At 51.9% G+C, this 16,815-nt stretch overlaps 1 protein-coding gene across 6 annotated transcripts in view; it reads right to left on the bottom strand.

Moving 5' to 3' along the window:
- Window positions 1–16,815, bottom strand: part of ANXA6 (annexin A6) — a 52,273-nt gene that overhangs the window by 20,878 nt on the left and 14,580 nt on the right. For all 6 annotated transcript variants that reach the window (XM_017651457.3, XM_017651463.3, XM_036994050.2 and 3 more), the window contains exons 3-17: window positions 14,786–14,876; window positions 13,983–14,077; window positions 13,323–13,436; window positions 12,268–12,358; window positions 11,274–11,353; window positions 9,397–9,453; window positions 8,526–8,619; window positions 8,003–8,098; window positions 6,837–6,895; window positions 6,153–6,275; window positions 4,969–5,027; window positions 3,577–3,655; window positions 1,844–1,925; window positions 725–819; window positions 6–119 (exon numbers count right to left, since the gene is read on the bottom strand). In XM_017651457.3, coding sequence (XP_017506946.2) covers window positions 6–119; window positions 725–819; window positions 1,844–1,925; window positions 3,577–3,655; window positions 4,969–5,027; window positions 6,153–6,275; window positions 6,837–6,895; window positions 8,003–8,098; window positions 8,526–8,619; window positions 9,397–9,453; window positions 11,274–11,353; window positions 12,268–12,358; window positions 13,323–13,436; window positions 13,983–14,077; window positions 14,786–14,876 — 1,329 coding nt within the window. The remainder of the gene's footprint in view (window positions 1–5; window positions 120–724; window positions 820–1,843; window positions 1,926–3,576; window positions 3,656–4,968; window positions 5,028–6,152; window positions 6,276–6,836; window positions 6,896–8,002; window positions 8,099–8,525; window positions 8,620–9,396; window positions 9,454–11,273; window positions 11,354–12,267; window positions 12,359–13,322; window positions 13,437–13,982; window positions 14,078–14,785; window positions 14,877–16,815) is intronic.

Raw genomic sequence — 16,815 nt, 5'->3', positions numbered from 1 at the left:
CATACCTCCATGGCCTTCTTCAACTGCTTGGCATCGTAATGGGCCGGCAGCATCATGAGCCCCAGAATCAGCCTCGCCAGGTCTCCAGAGAGCTCAGACTTCAGGTCAGCCATCAGGTCCTGAAAAGGGTAGAGTCAAGGTCATACCTACACCAGCACTTGCCCCACGTGACCCAGGACGGGGAGGAGACATGGCACAAGGGGATGGACTCCCCATGGGTGCAGGAGAGCGGGAGCCTGTCTTTGCTGGTGCTGGTTTATTTAGAGGAAAACAAAGAGGGTTGGACAAAACAAGAAGACTGCTCTCCTTGGAGGCAGGAGAAAGGGAGGAAGGGGGCACTGCCAAAGGGCATCATTTCCATCCTGGGGAAACTCGCCAGCTAAAATGAGATGCTACTGAAGCACAGCAGTCTGAGACACTCAGCCTTGGGACCTTGAAGCCTCTCTGCAGAGGGAACTGTGAGATAAGAAAAACGCTGCATGAAAACAGCTATCTGTGAACTCAGCCCCCAGCCGAGCTACACCAGCATCACTGATCATAAGGAACTAGGGGAGTGGAGAGAATGTGTCTGCAGGCAGCCCAAACCCAACGCTGGAGACACTCCGGAACACCTGACCATGGGGGTTCCACGGGGGCCCAACTGTGCAGAGCTGGCTGGGACAGGCCGAGGGCCGTCAGAGGAGGCGTGTGGGTGGGGGCTCAGGGCCCAGGCTGAGGCCCTTACCCTGCCAAAGTGAGACTTGAAGACCTGCCGGATCTGCTGCCGCTGGGTGTTGCTGCGGTGCGTGATGATGTCAATGATGGTGTCCTCATCAGTTCCTGAGTGACCCAAGCCACACAGCTCACGGGAAGGCATGTGGCCCAGAATCCCCCATGTGTCCCCACTGATGGACCCCATCAATCTCTGCCAGGGTAGAAGCCTGGCTGGGCAGCCAGGTGCGTCAGAGCCTCTGCAGGAGCCTCTGGGCCAAGCCACTCACTTCCCCGGAGCCCCTCCCTACACTTCCTTTTGTTTAATTGCTGGTTCAGGAAAAGACTCCAGGGGAAGCAGAGTTCTAGTCTTGACTCTGGCAATGGCTGAGCAAGTCCTATCCCCTTTCTGGGACTCAGTTTCCACAGTAACATGAAGAGGCTGGAGTGGTTATAAAGGATCCCTCCAACTTGGCAATCTATGCCCCACTGGGGACCCTAGGAGCTTTCTCATCAGTTCCCTGAAAGCTGGATCCCAAGTCCGCTGAACCACAGCAGACTGACTGGAAGGCACCAGGACATCACTTCCTGCTTGTCAGATTAAGGCCATCAACCTCAGACCTGGCACGGGAGTCTCTCTTTCAAAAACATTTTTATACCTGTCAACTTACATATGCTTAAACATGCTTAGTCACTACAATCATTCCCGAGAGACCAGTGAAATGAGGCCCAGAAGGTAGAGAACTAGGCCAGGGCCCCCTTGGAGGTGCTGTGGGACAGGTGCGGGGGAGAGGGCAATGGAAACCACGCTGAAGATGCTCGGACCCCACCGGCCTTCCGGAGGCCATCCGCCCACCGGGTGCCGAACGGAGGCCAGGAGAGGGTGACCAGCAGGGGGCGCTCGCGATTCGGCTCCTGAGGGGATGGAGACACTGGTCTTCAGGAAAGGCCTGCACCAAGTTCCTGACAAACCCCTCGCACCCCTGACTACACTTCGGAAGCCAGGAGCCTCCGCAGGAGGGTGGGGACTACAGTAAAGTCCGCATCCTGGGGACCCTGGTTCCAGGCCTTGGCTCTTGCTCCTGCCCAAACCACTACCGCACCTGCCACGTCTGCTGCCCAGGAGGCCAACGCCACCCCCACGTCCCCTTACCAAGTCCCTTCATGGCCTTCCGCAGAGCTTTGGCATCTGCATCAGGACTGAAGTTATCAGCTGGGCGCACAGTCCCCTTCAGCTGCAAGAAGCAGAAAGAGACTCAGCAGGTGTCTGGAGGCCCCCCTGGGGGCCAGGCCAAGAGAGGAGCATGCAAGGGAGGGGAGGCCCTCCCCACGAGCCCCAAACCAAGCAGCCTGGGGGGAAAGAGGCGGGAGTGAAGGTGCAGCAGACAGACCCCTGCCCTAGAGCTGACAGGGAGAGGGAGAGAGACTGACCCTGGCCTGGGGGCAGGGCAAGTGCTGGTCAAGGGAGAAGCAGCTGGGCTCCTGCCCCAGGAGTCAGCTCTGTCCTAGCACCACTGGGGCCTCCCCGGTCCCTTGGAATCCTGCCCTGTCCCCTAGGCCCGCCTGCCTCTTAAAGATCCCCTCCACCTGAAAGGGCACCTAAAGGTTCTAAAATACCAGAGCAGGGCTTCCGAAATTTCAGTCACTCCTAAGTGACCGTCATAATGTTTCCTATTTGTGTACACCATGTTATTCCTTAATATTTTTACTTAATTCAACTTCTTTTCTGTTTTACTTAAATACATTAATTTTGAAGTGCATTTAAATACTCCTAAAGGACAAGGACTTTAGTAAACTTTGTTCTTGGACATATCCCAATTGTCTACAACAGAAGTAAGCACTCAGACAATAGCTGCTAAATGAATGAATGAATGAAAATAAGTGTGTATCACTATCAGGAATAAAAACTTGGTATCATGGGCCATAACAGATGACAACCCATGAAAACTAATGTGATAAAAAAAAAAAAAAACACCTGGTCAAATGTCACCAAATTGAATGAGATGCTGTTGCTTGTTAAAGGCTCTGAGCTTACAGCTCATTCTCTCAGTTCTGTCAAAAAGGAAAATCAGCGAGCACAGCACCAAAGCAGGACTGACAGAATCAGTGAGGTTGATGAAATCAAAAAGGAACCGCTCTCTCTCAGTGTGAGGTTCCGTGTTTAATGCCTAAGTAAATTCACTTCATATAACTTAAGATCCTCTGCAATGACAGTTCTTGCCTTATAATTTGGGAAATGCTGCTCTAGAATATCAGAGCCTGAGAGCCCTCAGATTGCCATATCTAATGCCTTCATTTTAAAGATGGCGACAGAGGCCCAGAGAGGTGGGGACCTGCCAAAAGTGGCACAGCGTGTGAGTAACAGAAGAATCCAAGGTTCTGAATATTTTGTGTGGACCTAGTGCTACTAGGCCCTGGAATGGTTTGCTCCAAGTACATGTGTGAACCCTGGGTCCACCTTCTCACCCTTTATGCACCCTCAGTCTGAGGATGGTCAGTGCACCCGTGAGGGCCCGCACCTGGGGGGTGCCCATCTGTTCTCAGCTTCCATGCCTCCAAAGCCCAACTGTGGGACCCAGGATGGGATAGTGTCCCCGCCCCCCACAGAACCAGACAGGTTTCCACCTGGCAACGCCTGTTAGTAGTTAAGTGGGCTAGAACACTTCCTAGCATGTTAGAAGTTAATGCAGGAATGAGGTGCCCAACCAGAGTGCCCACCCGCCAATTTGTCACTCCAAGAAGAAAAGCAGCTTCAGATGTGAGAACCAGTGTCTCGGGTTGGCCACCAGGGGACAGCTGGGTGCCAACCACAGCAGCAGGAAGGTGCAGGCAGAAAAGTGGAAGCTTGAGGTCAGGAGGTCAAGCAGGAGGTGGGGAGGGTCTGACCTCGACTCGGGCCACTGCACTAAGCTCCCACATCTGATAGGCCACCTGCGCTGCCTCCGGGAAGAACTGGCCAGCAGCACTGGAATGGAGGGGGTTGGGGAGAGGATAGGAGGGAATGTCATCACAGGCACCACACCACACACACCACACACACCCAGTAAATCCGCCTGGCTTCACCTTCTCTCCAGCCTGCTCTCATCCATGTATCAGAGCCCTCCATTTCTGAGAACCTTCTACCCTCTTGAGACCCCTGCAATGCTGGCTGTGCCCAGCAGCCTTCCTGGCCCTGGATGTCAAGCAGGACAGGATTTCTCTGATCCTTTGACCTCCCTTTCCTTAAAATTCTTGTGATTTCCATCTAAGTCTCTCCTCTCCGACAAGTCGACAATCAGTTTATGGCCACATTAGTTCTACAATCTTCTCCTGCAAAGCACCTCGATATGTCAGGTGCTCAGTAAATGGATGCTGAACTAGAATCAGCTCCTAAGGCACCTGCCAAAGGTTGATAGGAGGCTGCTGTATCCTTTACTTAACAAGGCCTAGGCGGGGGTGGGGGGTGGGGTGGGGAATAGCACCTGTCTGTTCCCAGCACACAAATCTGCTCAAGTCATGCCTCGATGTAAAGGCCCCCTTTACCCTCAGGAGAGGTTCACCCGCCAGGAGGAGGTTGCCAGGCCCTCCTAGCCCTCTGCCTCGTCTCCCCCCACCATCGCTCGGCAGAAGTGTGACCTCAGTTACAGAAATGAGCCAGGCTGTTGCTTCTCGTCTCTAGGCCTTTCTTCCACCCAACACATGCTCCTCTAGACAGACCCTGTCTTCACTTCCTCCTCGTCCTCACCCTTCTCCTTGCGTCTCAGCCTCATTATCTCCAGCAGCCTCTCCTCTGTCTGGGATAGTGCCCCTGTGCGTGTGTTCACACACATGTATCCTTTCCCCATCCCAGGACTGCCCCGTACGTACGCCCTGGTCTATGCCCATCTAGGCAGTGGGCTTCATCACATGCTTCCCCACAATGCCTGCACACTGGAACACACTTAATACACATGTGCTGAATAAATGAGTAGGGAGAGCAGACATCTGTGTTTTTTCCATTTAACAGATGATGAATCTGAGAAGCAGCTAAGAAGTAGCAGGGCCTGGACCTCCGATGCTGATTCCTAGCCTCACTCCTGGACTGACTTTCCAAGTTCATGAGAGCAGATGTGTCCAGGGATGGGAGACCACACTCACGCTCACATCCAGACACTGAGGCTTTCACCTGTGCAGTGCTCCTGCTTCTGAGGATCCCCAAGCTCATCCAGTCCATCCATCCACCAGGGTGAGGGCCAGGGCAGCCCTGGCCTGCCGCCCCCCGAGGCCACTCCCTCCAGCCTGGGCCAAGAAGTCACTTACTCGTCATCTCCCCCACACAGCTTCAGCAGAGCCTTCTTGTACTCGCCAGAGGTGTCATTCTGGGAAGAAAGAAGCCCTTTCAGACCAGCAGGAAATGCTGGGCACAGTTCCCAATAGGGGAAGGCTGAACACTTACTCACAGCAGCCCTGACTCTCCTGCTATCTGGAGGGGGCTGAGACCACCACACAGCGGTGTGCTAAGTACCTAACAACTGGCTCTTAGGGGGAAAAAAAAACCCTGATCTGTAACATTTACCTGTTTCCGTGATGTGAATATTTGCAACAATGAGTAATTTCCAGCTATCAATATTATGTCATTGAACAGGAAACTGGGAAGAGAAGCTATGCTCTCTGCTCTCCTGAGCCAAGGTGAGCCAGGCCCAGCCACACCACTGCCACCAGATAATGGCAGCCCAGGCCTTCTAAGTGAAATAGTCCATGAACACAGGGCACCATGAACAAAAAATACTGGGAAATGCCAGAACCAAACAAATGTGTATTTGATAGATGTAGCCTATTTGGTATCTCTTTTGGAGCTTCCTAATAGACTTACTATAGTAAAGGCTATGAGAAGTTCTCAGGTAAAGAAATTGGTTTACTTTGCTTATTCTAGTTTCTTCCAAACATCTCCCATGATACACTTTTGGTCATACTACTACTATAATTCCTCTTGGAAAACATACTTTGGAGAATGTAGCTTGAACCCATAAAGCTTTAATCTTATTCACCCCCAAAAAAGGAGAAAAACTCAACTCCACATCTGTCTCTTGACCAAGTCTCAAGTCTCATGGGCTGGACACCCCAGAGTCATCACAAATCACCGGGCCCATGGCCAACATTTCTCAAATTAACTCATTTGTGCTCTCAATGTCCCACCTTCTTCCAGGAGATGGAACTCTCACTGCCCTTGGGATGGAGGTCTCATCCTTAATTCAGCTTGTGTGCCCTCAAGACCCAGCCCTGCCTGCCTCCTGAGCTTCATGACTCACAAGCACCCCTAGACACTCGCTTCTCTGTTGAACTGCCTTAAACTCTGTGAATGTGTCACAAGGCAGGGGCTTCTGGAATTCCCCAGCAATTCCCAGCTTCCCAGGCCCATTTCTGTCCTCCAGGGGGTGGTCCCCAAGCCCTGCCACGGCCGTGAGCTCTCTGCCCCTCTCTGTGCCCCTACTGGCCCTGCTCACCTTGATCATGCTGTAGAGCGACTTTTCATACTTGGTCCGGAATATCTCCCGAATGTCGAGCATGTCCAGCTCACTGCGGGAGACCATGATACGGATCAGGGTGTTGTCTCGCGTCCCCAGGCCCTGGAAGAAAAGTGGGTTCGGGAGACAAGGACTCAAGAGGAGGCTGAAGGGCTGAGAGTCTGCAGCTTAGTTGAAAATACAATAAAAATAATAAAACATTAAAATTAAGAACAGAAGAAGCAGAACAATGCCCCTGGCATGTCCCTCCTTTTATCTCCTCCCTCCCCACCCAACGTCTTTTCCAAAGTGGTCTTATCTACTGTATATACTGTATGTATACACCTATTATATACTGTATATAAACATTCTGGCTAGTTAGTATTTTTTAAAAGTGTGGGTTTCCAACCCATCTGGCTGGGTGGATTGGTTGCAAGCTGTCTCCGCACCCTCTGGTCAGTCGTGAGGTCAGAGCAGGTGTTTGTGTGGGAAGGGGTGCGACCAGACAGCATCCCTGGCTCTGGAGCCCACCTGGGACACAAGCCATCACTCTTCCCTGCAGCCAATCCCTTGATGGCTCTTTTTGGCTAGTGGACCCCACAGACTTACCAACAAGCTGGGGCAGTCCTGTGCGGGTGGGCAGAGACCCCTCCCAACCTCAGTCACACTAACCCCACCACACACCTTCATGGCCTTGAAAAGCCTTTCAGCAAAATACGCTGGGGTGCTCCGGACACACTTCACTGAGAAAAGGAAGAGGCAGAGTTATACTCCCCCTTGGAAGGGGCTGGGGTGGCCTAACTCCTTCTTTGTTTTTATCCCCTGGGTACCACCAAGTTCAAACCCAGGAGGAACCCTGGCTCCTGATACCCCACAGCCTCAGGGCATCTCAGACCCACCCACTATCACCACAATCCCAGAATATACAGAAATCAGGAAACGGGGGTGTTGAAATGTACATGTTGCCTCTCGAAAACCCACTTCATCTTTCTAGTCCTTTGGGATTTCACAGGGAACTGGGCCAGGTTGGGGGTAGCATCTAGGGTGGAGCTGGGAAAGGAGTTTCTTTAGATTATAATACACCAGAAAGGTACTGGCAGCTAAATCACTTTGGATCCTGCTGGGCCACAACCTGGATAGCTGAAATTGGGTCAGCAGGGGACAGCTATGGGCAGGAAGATGAGCTCTGGGCTGTAGGTCTGCACAGGAAACATACAACCTACCCTAGGCTCAGACATACAGACTCTTAGAATGTCAGGCTTCCAAGGGGCTCTGGGTCAGCCAGTCCACCCCTCTACCCCCATTAATCAGACAAGTTAATTGAAGTCCAGCAAGGATAAATTACTCACTCCAAGTCAACAGCAGAAGTGGGGGAAGCCCTGGGTTTAAATCTTGATTCCACTATTGACTAGTCAGCTTCTGGCACCCTTCATTATAAAACTACCCCCAGTTCATTACAAAACTACCCCCAGGCAAGTGATACAGCCTCTGTGAGATGCAGTTTCCTCACTTGTGAAATGGAGATGACAGTGCCCACTGGGTCTTCTCATGATTAAATGCTCAGCACAGAGCCTGGCACACAGTACATGCTCCATACAAGTCTGTGCCCCTGATCATTATTTCCTGACCAGAGGCTCAGCACTCTTTCTCGCCCTATCACACACGCTGGAGCAGGGGGCGGAGGGAAGCCAGTGCCTGAGGCTTGACTACCTGCCTCCCTGGACTTTAGAATTCACTGCCCATCCAGTTCTCTTTCCCATCTCCTTTCCTTTTCCATTCTCGGCCCCTTGTTCCTGAGCCAGAATCCCAGAATCCTTTGAAGCCCTTGGGAGTGCAACATCAGGACATACCCACAGCCAGCATCAGCTTCTCAAAGTCCCCGGACAGCTCCCCTCGGATGCTGGCTTCGATTGGCTTCCCCGTAGTCTTCATATATTCATCAAACACTGAGTTTGAGAGAGAGAGAGAGAGAGACAGGGATATGGAGAGTGCCCCCATCACATTGAGAAGAAACGGGGACTTCAGACGGAAGGGCACCATGGCCAGGACCAGAGTGGCCAGTGCAAATGTAGGGCTGCTGGCAGGGAGGAGATGCATGTCACCAGCCACTGTGTACTCACGCTGTGTACACTGTGAGGGGCTGCGTACAGCTCACAGTCCAACCTTAAGACAGGACTGGTACCCAGACTGAAGGGCTGAGCATCCTGTTAATGACTCTGGAGAGGGACTATACAAACCACAGCCTAATAAAACCAGAACCTGGTATCCAGGCTGCCGATGAGGTGGCTACCATGCTGTTAGTAGAGAAGGAAAAGAGAAAGGGGTTCTTGACACGACCTCAGGGGGCGGCCACAGGTCCTCTCTGGAGCTTACCCAACCGAAGATGCTGCTTGCTGCGATTTCCCAAGATGTAAATGAACTGGGCTTCATCTGTTCCCCATTTCTGTTCCCCTGCCTCATATAGGTCCTGAAGGGGAAGCAGAGGGACTTAACTGGAAAAGAAAACCTCAGAAGATAGGACCCACTGGCCGCCACTCGGAAATGCTGCTGGATCCCTGAACATGCCTGTGATTGTAGCCTCAGGACTTTGCATATACCTATATACCTTTCTTCTTGGGAGAAACTCCTACTCAACCTACGAGACCCAAATTAAATGTCCTATTAGTCTCCAAAGCACTTCCTGATACCCCTAGGCAGCATTCTCTTTTCTTCCCTCCCTCTTCTAGGCTCCTATAGCTTTCTGCTTCCTGATAACTTTGATCTACTATATACTGCAATGATTTTTTCATGTGTCTGTCTCCCCACTATAGTATGGGTTTCTTGAGGGCAGGAACGATGTCTTAGAATTCTCTGTATCTACTCCTGAAATATTATTGGCAGTACACAGTGGGGGCTCAAATACCTGGAGTGTATGGTATAGCCGGAAGTGTTTGTGTGACTTTGTTCATTAGTGATTCCCCAATGCTTGGCAGAGTACCTGGCTCATAGCAAGTGTTCAATAAGTCTTAAAAGACTGACTGAACAAATGAGGAAAGCTCCAAAATACAACTTACCGATTTTACATATGTATGTTTGAAAGATAATTTAAGTCCTTTCTTCAACAAAGCACTGTACAAATGACGGCTATGAGTCAGTTGTTTCTGGCATTTGATGCAAATTACTTTGCCCCTAGCCCTTCCCCAGATCCCCAGCCCTCCCCTTTCTTAGAGCTCCCTGCCTGTACCTCGGGGAGCTGCTTGTTTACCTGGACATCCTGTTGCACCAAGTCCTCGCTCACTACATCATCCTCCTCCCTGGTTCCCTGGGAAGAGAGATGGGGGACACGTGGTTCAAATACCAGAGCCAGGGGAAGGCATGGATACCAGTGGTGAGACCAGGAGGACTGGGAAAACTGAGTTGGCCCCAAATGTCCAGGAACAGTGACTTATACCATCTATTTTGCAGGGAGTCATAGGGTCCCTCCCACTGGCTTCTTCCTTCATCCTTGGACCTGGGACCAAACAGGGGAGCCCTGAAAATAACCAAGGTCCTTCCAGGTGCCTCTGCCCCAGAGGAAGCCAGAGTCTTGTACTGAGAAGTTCTCTGGGGACAGGGCCCCTGCCACAAGTCCAGGCCTGGCCCACGATTCCCCCCAACAATAATATCATAGGGGTAAAAAGTCTGCACCTTCGTGATCCACAGGGGCTCCTAGACCTTAACCCAAATAATTCACCAATGGGGATTTGAGACCTGGGCCCTGAGGTCTTGAGCTCACAGGCTGTGAAGGCTCCAAATCCACTTGTGTTTCTGTGGCTCTGCCCATGCCCACTACTCCATCTGACAGAGCAGGACACTCACTGGAGCCAGCCCTACAGGGCTCCTTGGCTCTGTGGGCAGAGGCCAAGCCTATGCCTATCTCTTCCCCTAGAATGTGCATTTCAAGATCTCAAATCCCCTGGTTCTCTTTGGAACTAAGCGTAAGACAGAGGTGGCACACTTATAGTCTGTGCCATGTCAGTGCCCCCCTGCTGTTAGATGCTGAGGTGGTAACATCTTTGCCTCCAAGACCCAAGCAGGAACTCATCTCTCTAGAAAAAGTGGCTTTGAAAAATGGGGGTAAAGGCCACACTTTTCCACTCCTGATGATTCTGACAATTCTCTAGTTGCTGAATATGGTATATCTCTTGTTATAGTAATGGAGGGAGAATATTATCCTGAGAGCAGCAGGTGTAAAGTGGGAGTGGGAGAGGAGAGGGTGAAACAAAGAGATGGCTTAATTTATATATAAAACTTCCCCTAAAGATTTGGTCCTTGGAGCTGGGCTTGAAAACATCTCAATGCCTGGTCCCACAGGCCCATGGTCACAGATTCCTGTGGGGCTGGGCAGGTGAAAGTGAAACAGCAGAGGGGGACATGTCTTCAGGTCCACTTCAGTCATGCAGAATGCAGGCCTGCCTTTACCAGCACTTCCAGTTATTCGAAAGAATCTAGAAATCTGGTTTTCAAAACAAAAGCTCCCTACTTTTCAGTGTTAGCAACCAATTCAAAGTGTTGTTTAAAAAAAACACATTCTATGGGAACACAAAGAAAAAAGTTCAACTTGACAGACTGAATTAGCTGTGGACACCAGTTTGCAACATCTTTACGGCCTTTTTTATGTACAACTTGGGTGGGAGGGAGGAGTAGCAGGGCTTGGCTGCAGAAGATGCAAAGCAGACAGCCCCAGAAATGACACATCATGGCTGATGACTCGGGTACCTACTGTGGCTTAGAAGGCAATGGCAGGAGGGGAAGAGGTGCCTGTGGATGAGGGAGGAAGCCACAGGAGAGGATATTCCTTGGCACGCAGAGAAGGGTTGTGTGTGCCTGCCAGCCTGTGCACACTGGGGTTGGAACTGGCCCTGCACCATCATACTCTACACCCAGGGGAAAAGAGAGAAACCACCTCAAGTTTGAGGACAAAAATGGGCAGTTGGGGGAGGGGAAGGCACATTTTACGAGGAAGACTTTATAGCTGAGGAGCCAAGGAGTCCTCTCGGGCCACCTTGTCTGGGTGAATGGCAGATGGTGCCCATGGATGGCCCTTTGCCTGTGCTCTGGTAGAAGGCTCTGGAGGGTCTTAGGGCCCCAAGGTGGACTAACCTGGAGCAGAACCACAAGCATCTTCTGGAAGTGGCCAGAGGTGTCGCCAATGATGTCAGCCTCCAGGTCACGCTCGTAGGCTGCAGGGAAGGAACACAAGCTCCAGCCCCACCCCCAGGAGACTTCAGGGAGCCAGGATAAAGGTCCCTGCTGCTCCCAAAACAGCTACGTATTTGTTACAAATCCCAAAACCCAGTCTCTGTGACAGCCATGGCAAGACACAGGATGCATTCCCACAGTTCTTTGTGCTGACCCATGACACCGTGAGATGGAATCTGTCCAATTCTCTCTAAGCCCACCGGTGCCATCCTACTCCCGCCACCGTCATGACTCCCCTGGATGGTGGCTACAGCCTCCTGACCGTGCTACCCGCTTCTGCTCTCACTCCTTCTCTAACCACAGCTAAGCAGGTGACTGTCCTAAAGCTCGTATCTGATGCTTCCCAATGGATGAATCAGAAAAAAACACCATCCCTTTCTCTTGGCCTACAAGGCCCTGCATGCTCCTGCCCTGCCTGCCCAGTGGCTACCAGGCTCATTTCTGCTCCAGAGCCTTTGGACTTGTCATTCCCTCTGCCTGCCAGGATCTCCTCCCACTCTTTAAATGACTGATTCCTTCTCATTCCCTCCCAAGACAGGTTTCCCCTGGCCACCCGTCTGAAGCAGGTCCGCCCCAGGTAAAGTCTCATTCTGTCCTCCTGTCTGTGTCCTTCGCAGCCCTAGACCACATGCATCACCACCATGTTCTCCGGTGTATCGTCCGTATCCCTCCCTACCTCACTGGTCTGCAAGCTCGAGGAGACACTGACTACAAGGCCTGCCCACCGCCATATCCTGAGAATCTAGGACACCACTCAGCACAGAGTGGGTACTTATTATATAGACAGATGAGAAGAAAGGAGGAAAAAGGGTGAATAGAGACTTAGGGTCCCACCCTTGCAATCACCCTCATTCTGTATCTGAAAATCCTGAATGGCCACTCTTGCCCATCTCACCATCTTTGTATGCTGCCACCAGTTGGTGGATTTGCTCATTGGTCCGGGAAGCCAAGATCTCAATGAGACACTTCTCATTGGTGCCAATGCCCTGGGAGAAGAGAAGGGGCACATGAGTCAAGGGCCGGGATTCAAGGCCACGAGCCATGGGCTGGGATCCTGGAGTGGCCAGAGCTATCAAACCCCCAAGTTCAGGTTGCTCCTGTCACACTTAATAGCCACTGACCTGGAGCTGCTGGCCCAAGAATCAAAACATGGATTCTAGTCCCACCTCTGTGAGCTGCTTGCTTTGTGACCTCTCATTAAGAAACTTTGTCTTTTGGGGCCTCCATTTTCTCATCCATAAAATGGAGATGATACTAGTTCTGCAAACTACAGGGCGATTGAAAAGGTAATAATCTCTAATATTGCTAATTGTTCATAGAGCACTGAAATAAGCTCACATTTAATAGCGCACCTAAGGCAAAGATCATGGCACCTTATAAACTGTAAAGTGCTAGGTACCCTTAAGGGCTCTTCGAAGTCTCTCTGCTTCCTAGGCAACAACTCTTCACCTCGCCAGACCGAGGTGCTCATATCCTGAACACACCGGCACAAGCCCTGCTGGCGTTGGGAGGGCCTTCCCACTCTGATCAACCAAACGCTCCCCAGGATTCAGGGCTCAAGTCGATTCTCTCATCCTCCGGGACACTCTCCCAAGCTACCCCAGGGCAGGGCCTGCCCTCCCAACTTCCTCTAGTAGGCTCTTGGCCTTTGGGTGTTGGACACAATTTGTCTCCACCTCCCTATATATCCTACTTCCTCAGAACTACAAACTGGGATCGGGGCCAAAGGCCCCCTTTCATGGGGTCTGCCTCACACTGACATCTGTTCCCCATCTGTCCATCTGGCGGAGACCACGGTGAGCCTCCAGGACAGGGCTTGGGCAAGCTGCCTCTTAAAGGAGGGCGCCTCGCTGAGTGGGTGCAGGGCTCCCTGAATCCTTGCTGTCAAGGCCAGAATCTTCTCATTAACCATGCCTCGACCCCAAACACATGCAGACCCATGCCTCTTACCGAGATGGCATCTTTAACTTCTTTGGCATCACAATAGGCAGGTGGCCTCATCAGACCCACAATCAGTCGTTCAAACTTCCCTGTCAGCTCATACTTCAAGTCAGCAGTGAGGTCCTGGGGAATGGGAAGAGGGCAGAGGAGATGAAGGGGTTAGGGGAGAAGCACTTATGATGATAAGAATTGCATTTAATGAGCATTTACTGTCAGGCACTGGGCTAAGTGAGCCCATTTGATCATCGCTCTTGGAACTACTGTCAACAGCCCTAAGAAACGGGCTTGGAGATGTCAGTAACTTGCCCAAATGGTTAGTAACAGCTGGCAAGCGGCGGTACAGGACCCAAGTCCCTGGCCTCCTGACTCCTCCCACCATCCTGTTTATTTACTGTGTGTCTCTCCCACTGTCTGTGACACCACAGGGTTGACGCCTCACAGGGCTCATTTGTAGCCCTAAGGCCTAGTCCAAGCCCATCACACAGCAAGCATTCTAGATGTATTTGTGGCTGAATGGTGCCTGACTGAAGACAAGAAAAAAGGAGGGCAAATTGCCAGAAGAGGCTGACCTAGGGTAAAATACTAAACCACAGACCCTGAAGGAAGACACAGGTGAATGAGATCGTTGCCCCAGCCCCACCCCACCTGCCCTCTGGCCACCATGATTACCTTCCCATAGAGGGACTTGTAACTCTGGCTGATCTCCTGCCTCTGCCTGTTGCTCCGGGATGTGATCAGCTCCAGCACAGCCTCCTTGTCACTGCCTGGAAGAGGGAAGGGCATTGTCACCCTACTCCACCCAGCCTCCAGGAAGCCCACCAGGATTGCTCCCTGCAGTCCTTGAGGCCTTCTGCTCATGAGGAGGTGATGTTGGCGGGAGACCTAGGGGGACCTGTCAAACCCCCACTGAGAGGGATCACAGCACACACAGTATCTGAGCTAAGACAGCCCAGGATCCAGCGACTCATCACACAAATAAGGTAACTGAGGCCCAGAAAGGGGCAAGGATTAGTCCAAGATCTCACAATGAGCATGGTTTAGCAAAACCCAGGTATCCTAACACTCAAGAACAAGCTTCTTGCCATGACAAGGAAAACAGAAGAAAAATAAGCACAAAATTCAGGGGAGTGGCTCCCGTAAGAGGAAGGGCAGGCGGCTTATTGCAGGAAGGGGACCTACCCCAGGAGATTTCACCTCTATGAGCAAGTGCTATTTCTCAAGTGCGGTGGGAGGCCTATGGGTAAAGCCTCTATTACTCTTTGGACCTTGTGGTTAATCTGGACTATTTCATTAGAAGATTATGAAAAATTATTAAAAGAGGAGACAAAAATAGGAGTGAGGACTTCTTACCATCTCACACCTGCCCAGCCCTAAAAGAGCTCAACTGTGCTCAACTTGTGGGGACACCCCCAAGCCCCAGTGAATCCAATTTCCTTTCCTACGGGCCTTACTTCTAGGGGCCTAGCACCCACCGAAGCCCTTCATGGCTGTGTACAGTGCTTCAGCATCCCGGTTGGGGTCGAAGTCTGGGAAGTCATGAATGGAGCCGCGGTACTTGGCACCCTGTGGAGATAAAGGAAGAGGCGAGCTGCCAACCTGGCCCTCAACAGAGCCCCCAGTCCCAACCCCAGGCATGCTCCCCCCACCCCCCGGCCACAGGCGGAGTCCAGGCTGAGCTCTCTTCCCTTAAAACTGAGTGCCGACTAAGGAATCTTGGGCAGGGGTAGGGATCTCTCTCCCCCCCATCCCTCCTGCTACATCTGCCCTGGGGACAGTGCCATCTCCCCACGGGAAGGTGGCCTAACCAAGCCCACACCCCGGTACCCCCTTCTCAGGACCCAGGAGAGACAGAAAGCCAGGCTGAGTACAGCAGGTAGACATGATCCTGGCAAGAGTAACAGAGCTGCTTGTATTTTCAGGGCACTTTCTCATGTACAAAACCTCCATTAATGTGATTATTTTAGCAACTTGTAGAAGCACTGAAGATGATTTCTATCACAGAAACAGAGAAACCGAGCTGAAAGGAGGGAAGCCTCCTGCTGGGGTCACACAGAACCCAGATCTCTGGCCTATTCCCACTGCTCTCTAGCTCTGAAAACCTTGTAGTTGCCAGCTTCTGAGGGTCTTGGAGCTGTGCTTAGAGCTGTCCACAGAATCAGCACCAAGACGAGGTGCCACCCCTCTGGGCCCAGTAAATTGAGCTGTGAACTGGCATCTGAGGACAGGCTAGCTGGGCCCCTGGGGTGAAAGAGAAGAGAGGCAGAGCCAGAGGATCTTAGACATTGAACCTGAATGCACGATGGGCTGGCTCACAGAGAGGTCAGATGGGGGTCAGCTCCATGGCCTGGAGAAGTATGGGCCAGGAAAGTAGCTGAGAGTAGGGAGAGCCAAGGATGCCAGACCCCAAGCCACTGAGCGCACAGCACGGTGGAGGGCACTTAGCCTATGCCAGGCCCGATGCTAAGGGCTGAAGACTCAGGAAAAAAGAAGACCCAACCCTGACTCTCATGAGCTTCTGACCTAGTGGAGAAAGACAAGCATACAAATTAGTGTGAAGCATATAATAAATACCTTGAGACAAAGGCCAAGTAGTGTGGGGACAGTGGAGGCTGACTGAGCTGGGGCAGGGGACAACCAGGAAAGGCGTCATGGACAGGGTGGGGTGGCCCACATACACTGTGCCTTGAAGGAGTAAGAGGGGGACAGGCACAAATGAGGCCCTGACCATCTGCCATCCCACACTGCTAGACATGGCAGGCATCCAGATGCTGACTGGTTTCTGTCCACAGTCACTGGCTCCTCCAAGGCATGCGTGCCTGGGCACGGGGCTGCTATTTAAAGTTCTGACAGGGCGGGTGACCAGAAAGGGACACAGCCCTCTTCCCAACACCCATGAATCCCCTGCAACCTGATTACACCACTGCACAGAGAAGGAAAGAGTGCCACCTACCAAATATCCAGACCAGAAAAGATACTCCTGTTAGAAAGCCAAGTGCCTGTCCTGCTCAATGACATAGTCCCAGAACCCTGCTCAGGGCTAGGAACTCTTGAAATACTTGTTTCCTAGGTGGGTAGGTGGACAGATGAATGGCTGTCAATGTATTCTGGGCAGATCAAGGAGGCCTTGCTGGGGGTGACATCTAAGCTGATTCCTAAAGGATGAGTAACAGCTGACTCCAAGGGGTGGGGTGGGGGAAGCCTTCATACAGAAGAAAGAACATGGCACAGACAAGCAAGCCCACATTCTTCAGGGCTCAGGGCAGATGCCCAAAGCCTCCACCAGAGGGGGATTGTAAGTTATCTGAAGGGAATGAGAAGAGAAGATGGAAGCGTGTCCCCTGGATGAAGGGCAGAGGTCTCGGTAGCAAACCAAAGTCCTTGTCTCTGTTCCTGCTCCTCCACCGCCACCCGTCTCCCTCCACACACTGCAGTTTGGTGGAAGCACATGTGCAGAAGAGGCAGCAGTAAAGAAGATGAAGCAATGCCATCCTGGGGAAGGAAG

The sequence above is a fragment of the Manis javanica genome, chromosome 1 (genome assembly GCF_040802235.1).
Source record: "Manis javanica isolate MJ-LG chromosome 1, MJ_LKY, whole genome shotgun sequence".
Lineage (NCBI taxonomy): Eukaryota > Metazoa > Chordata > Mammalia > Pholidota > Manidae > Manis > Manis javanica.
This window is presented reverse-complemented; position numbering and strand designations above follow the sequence as displayed.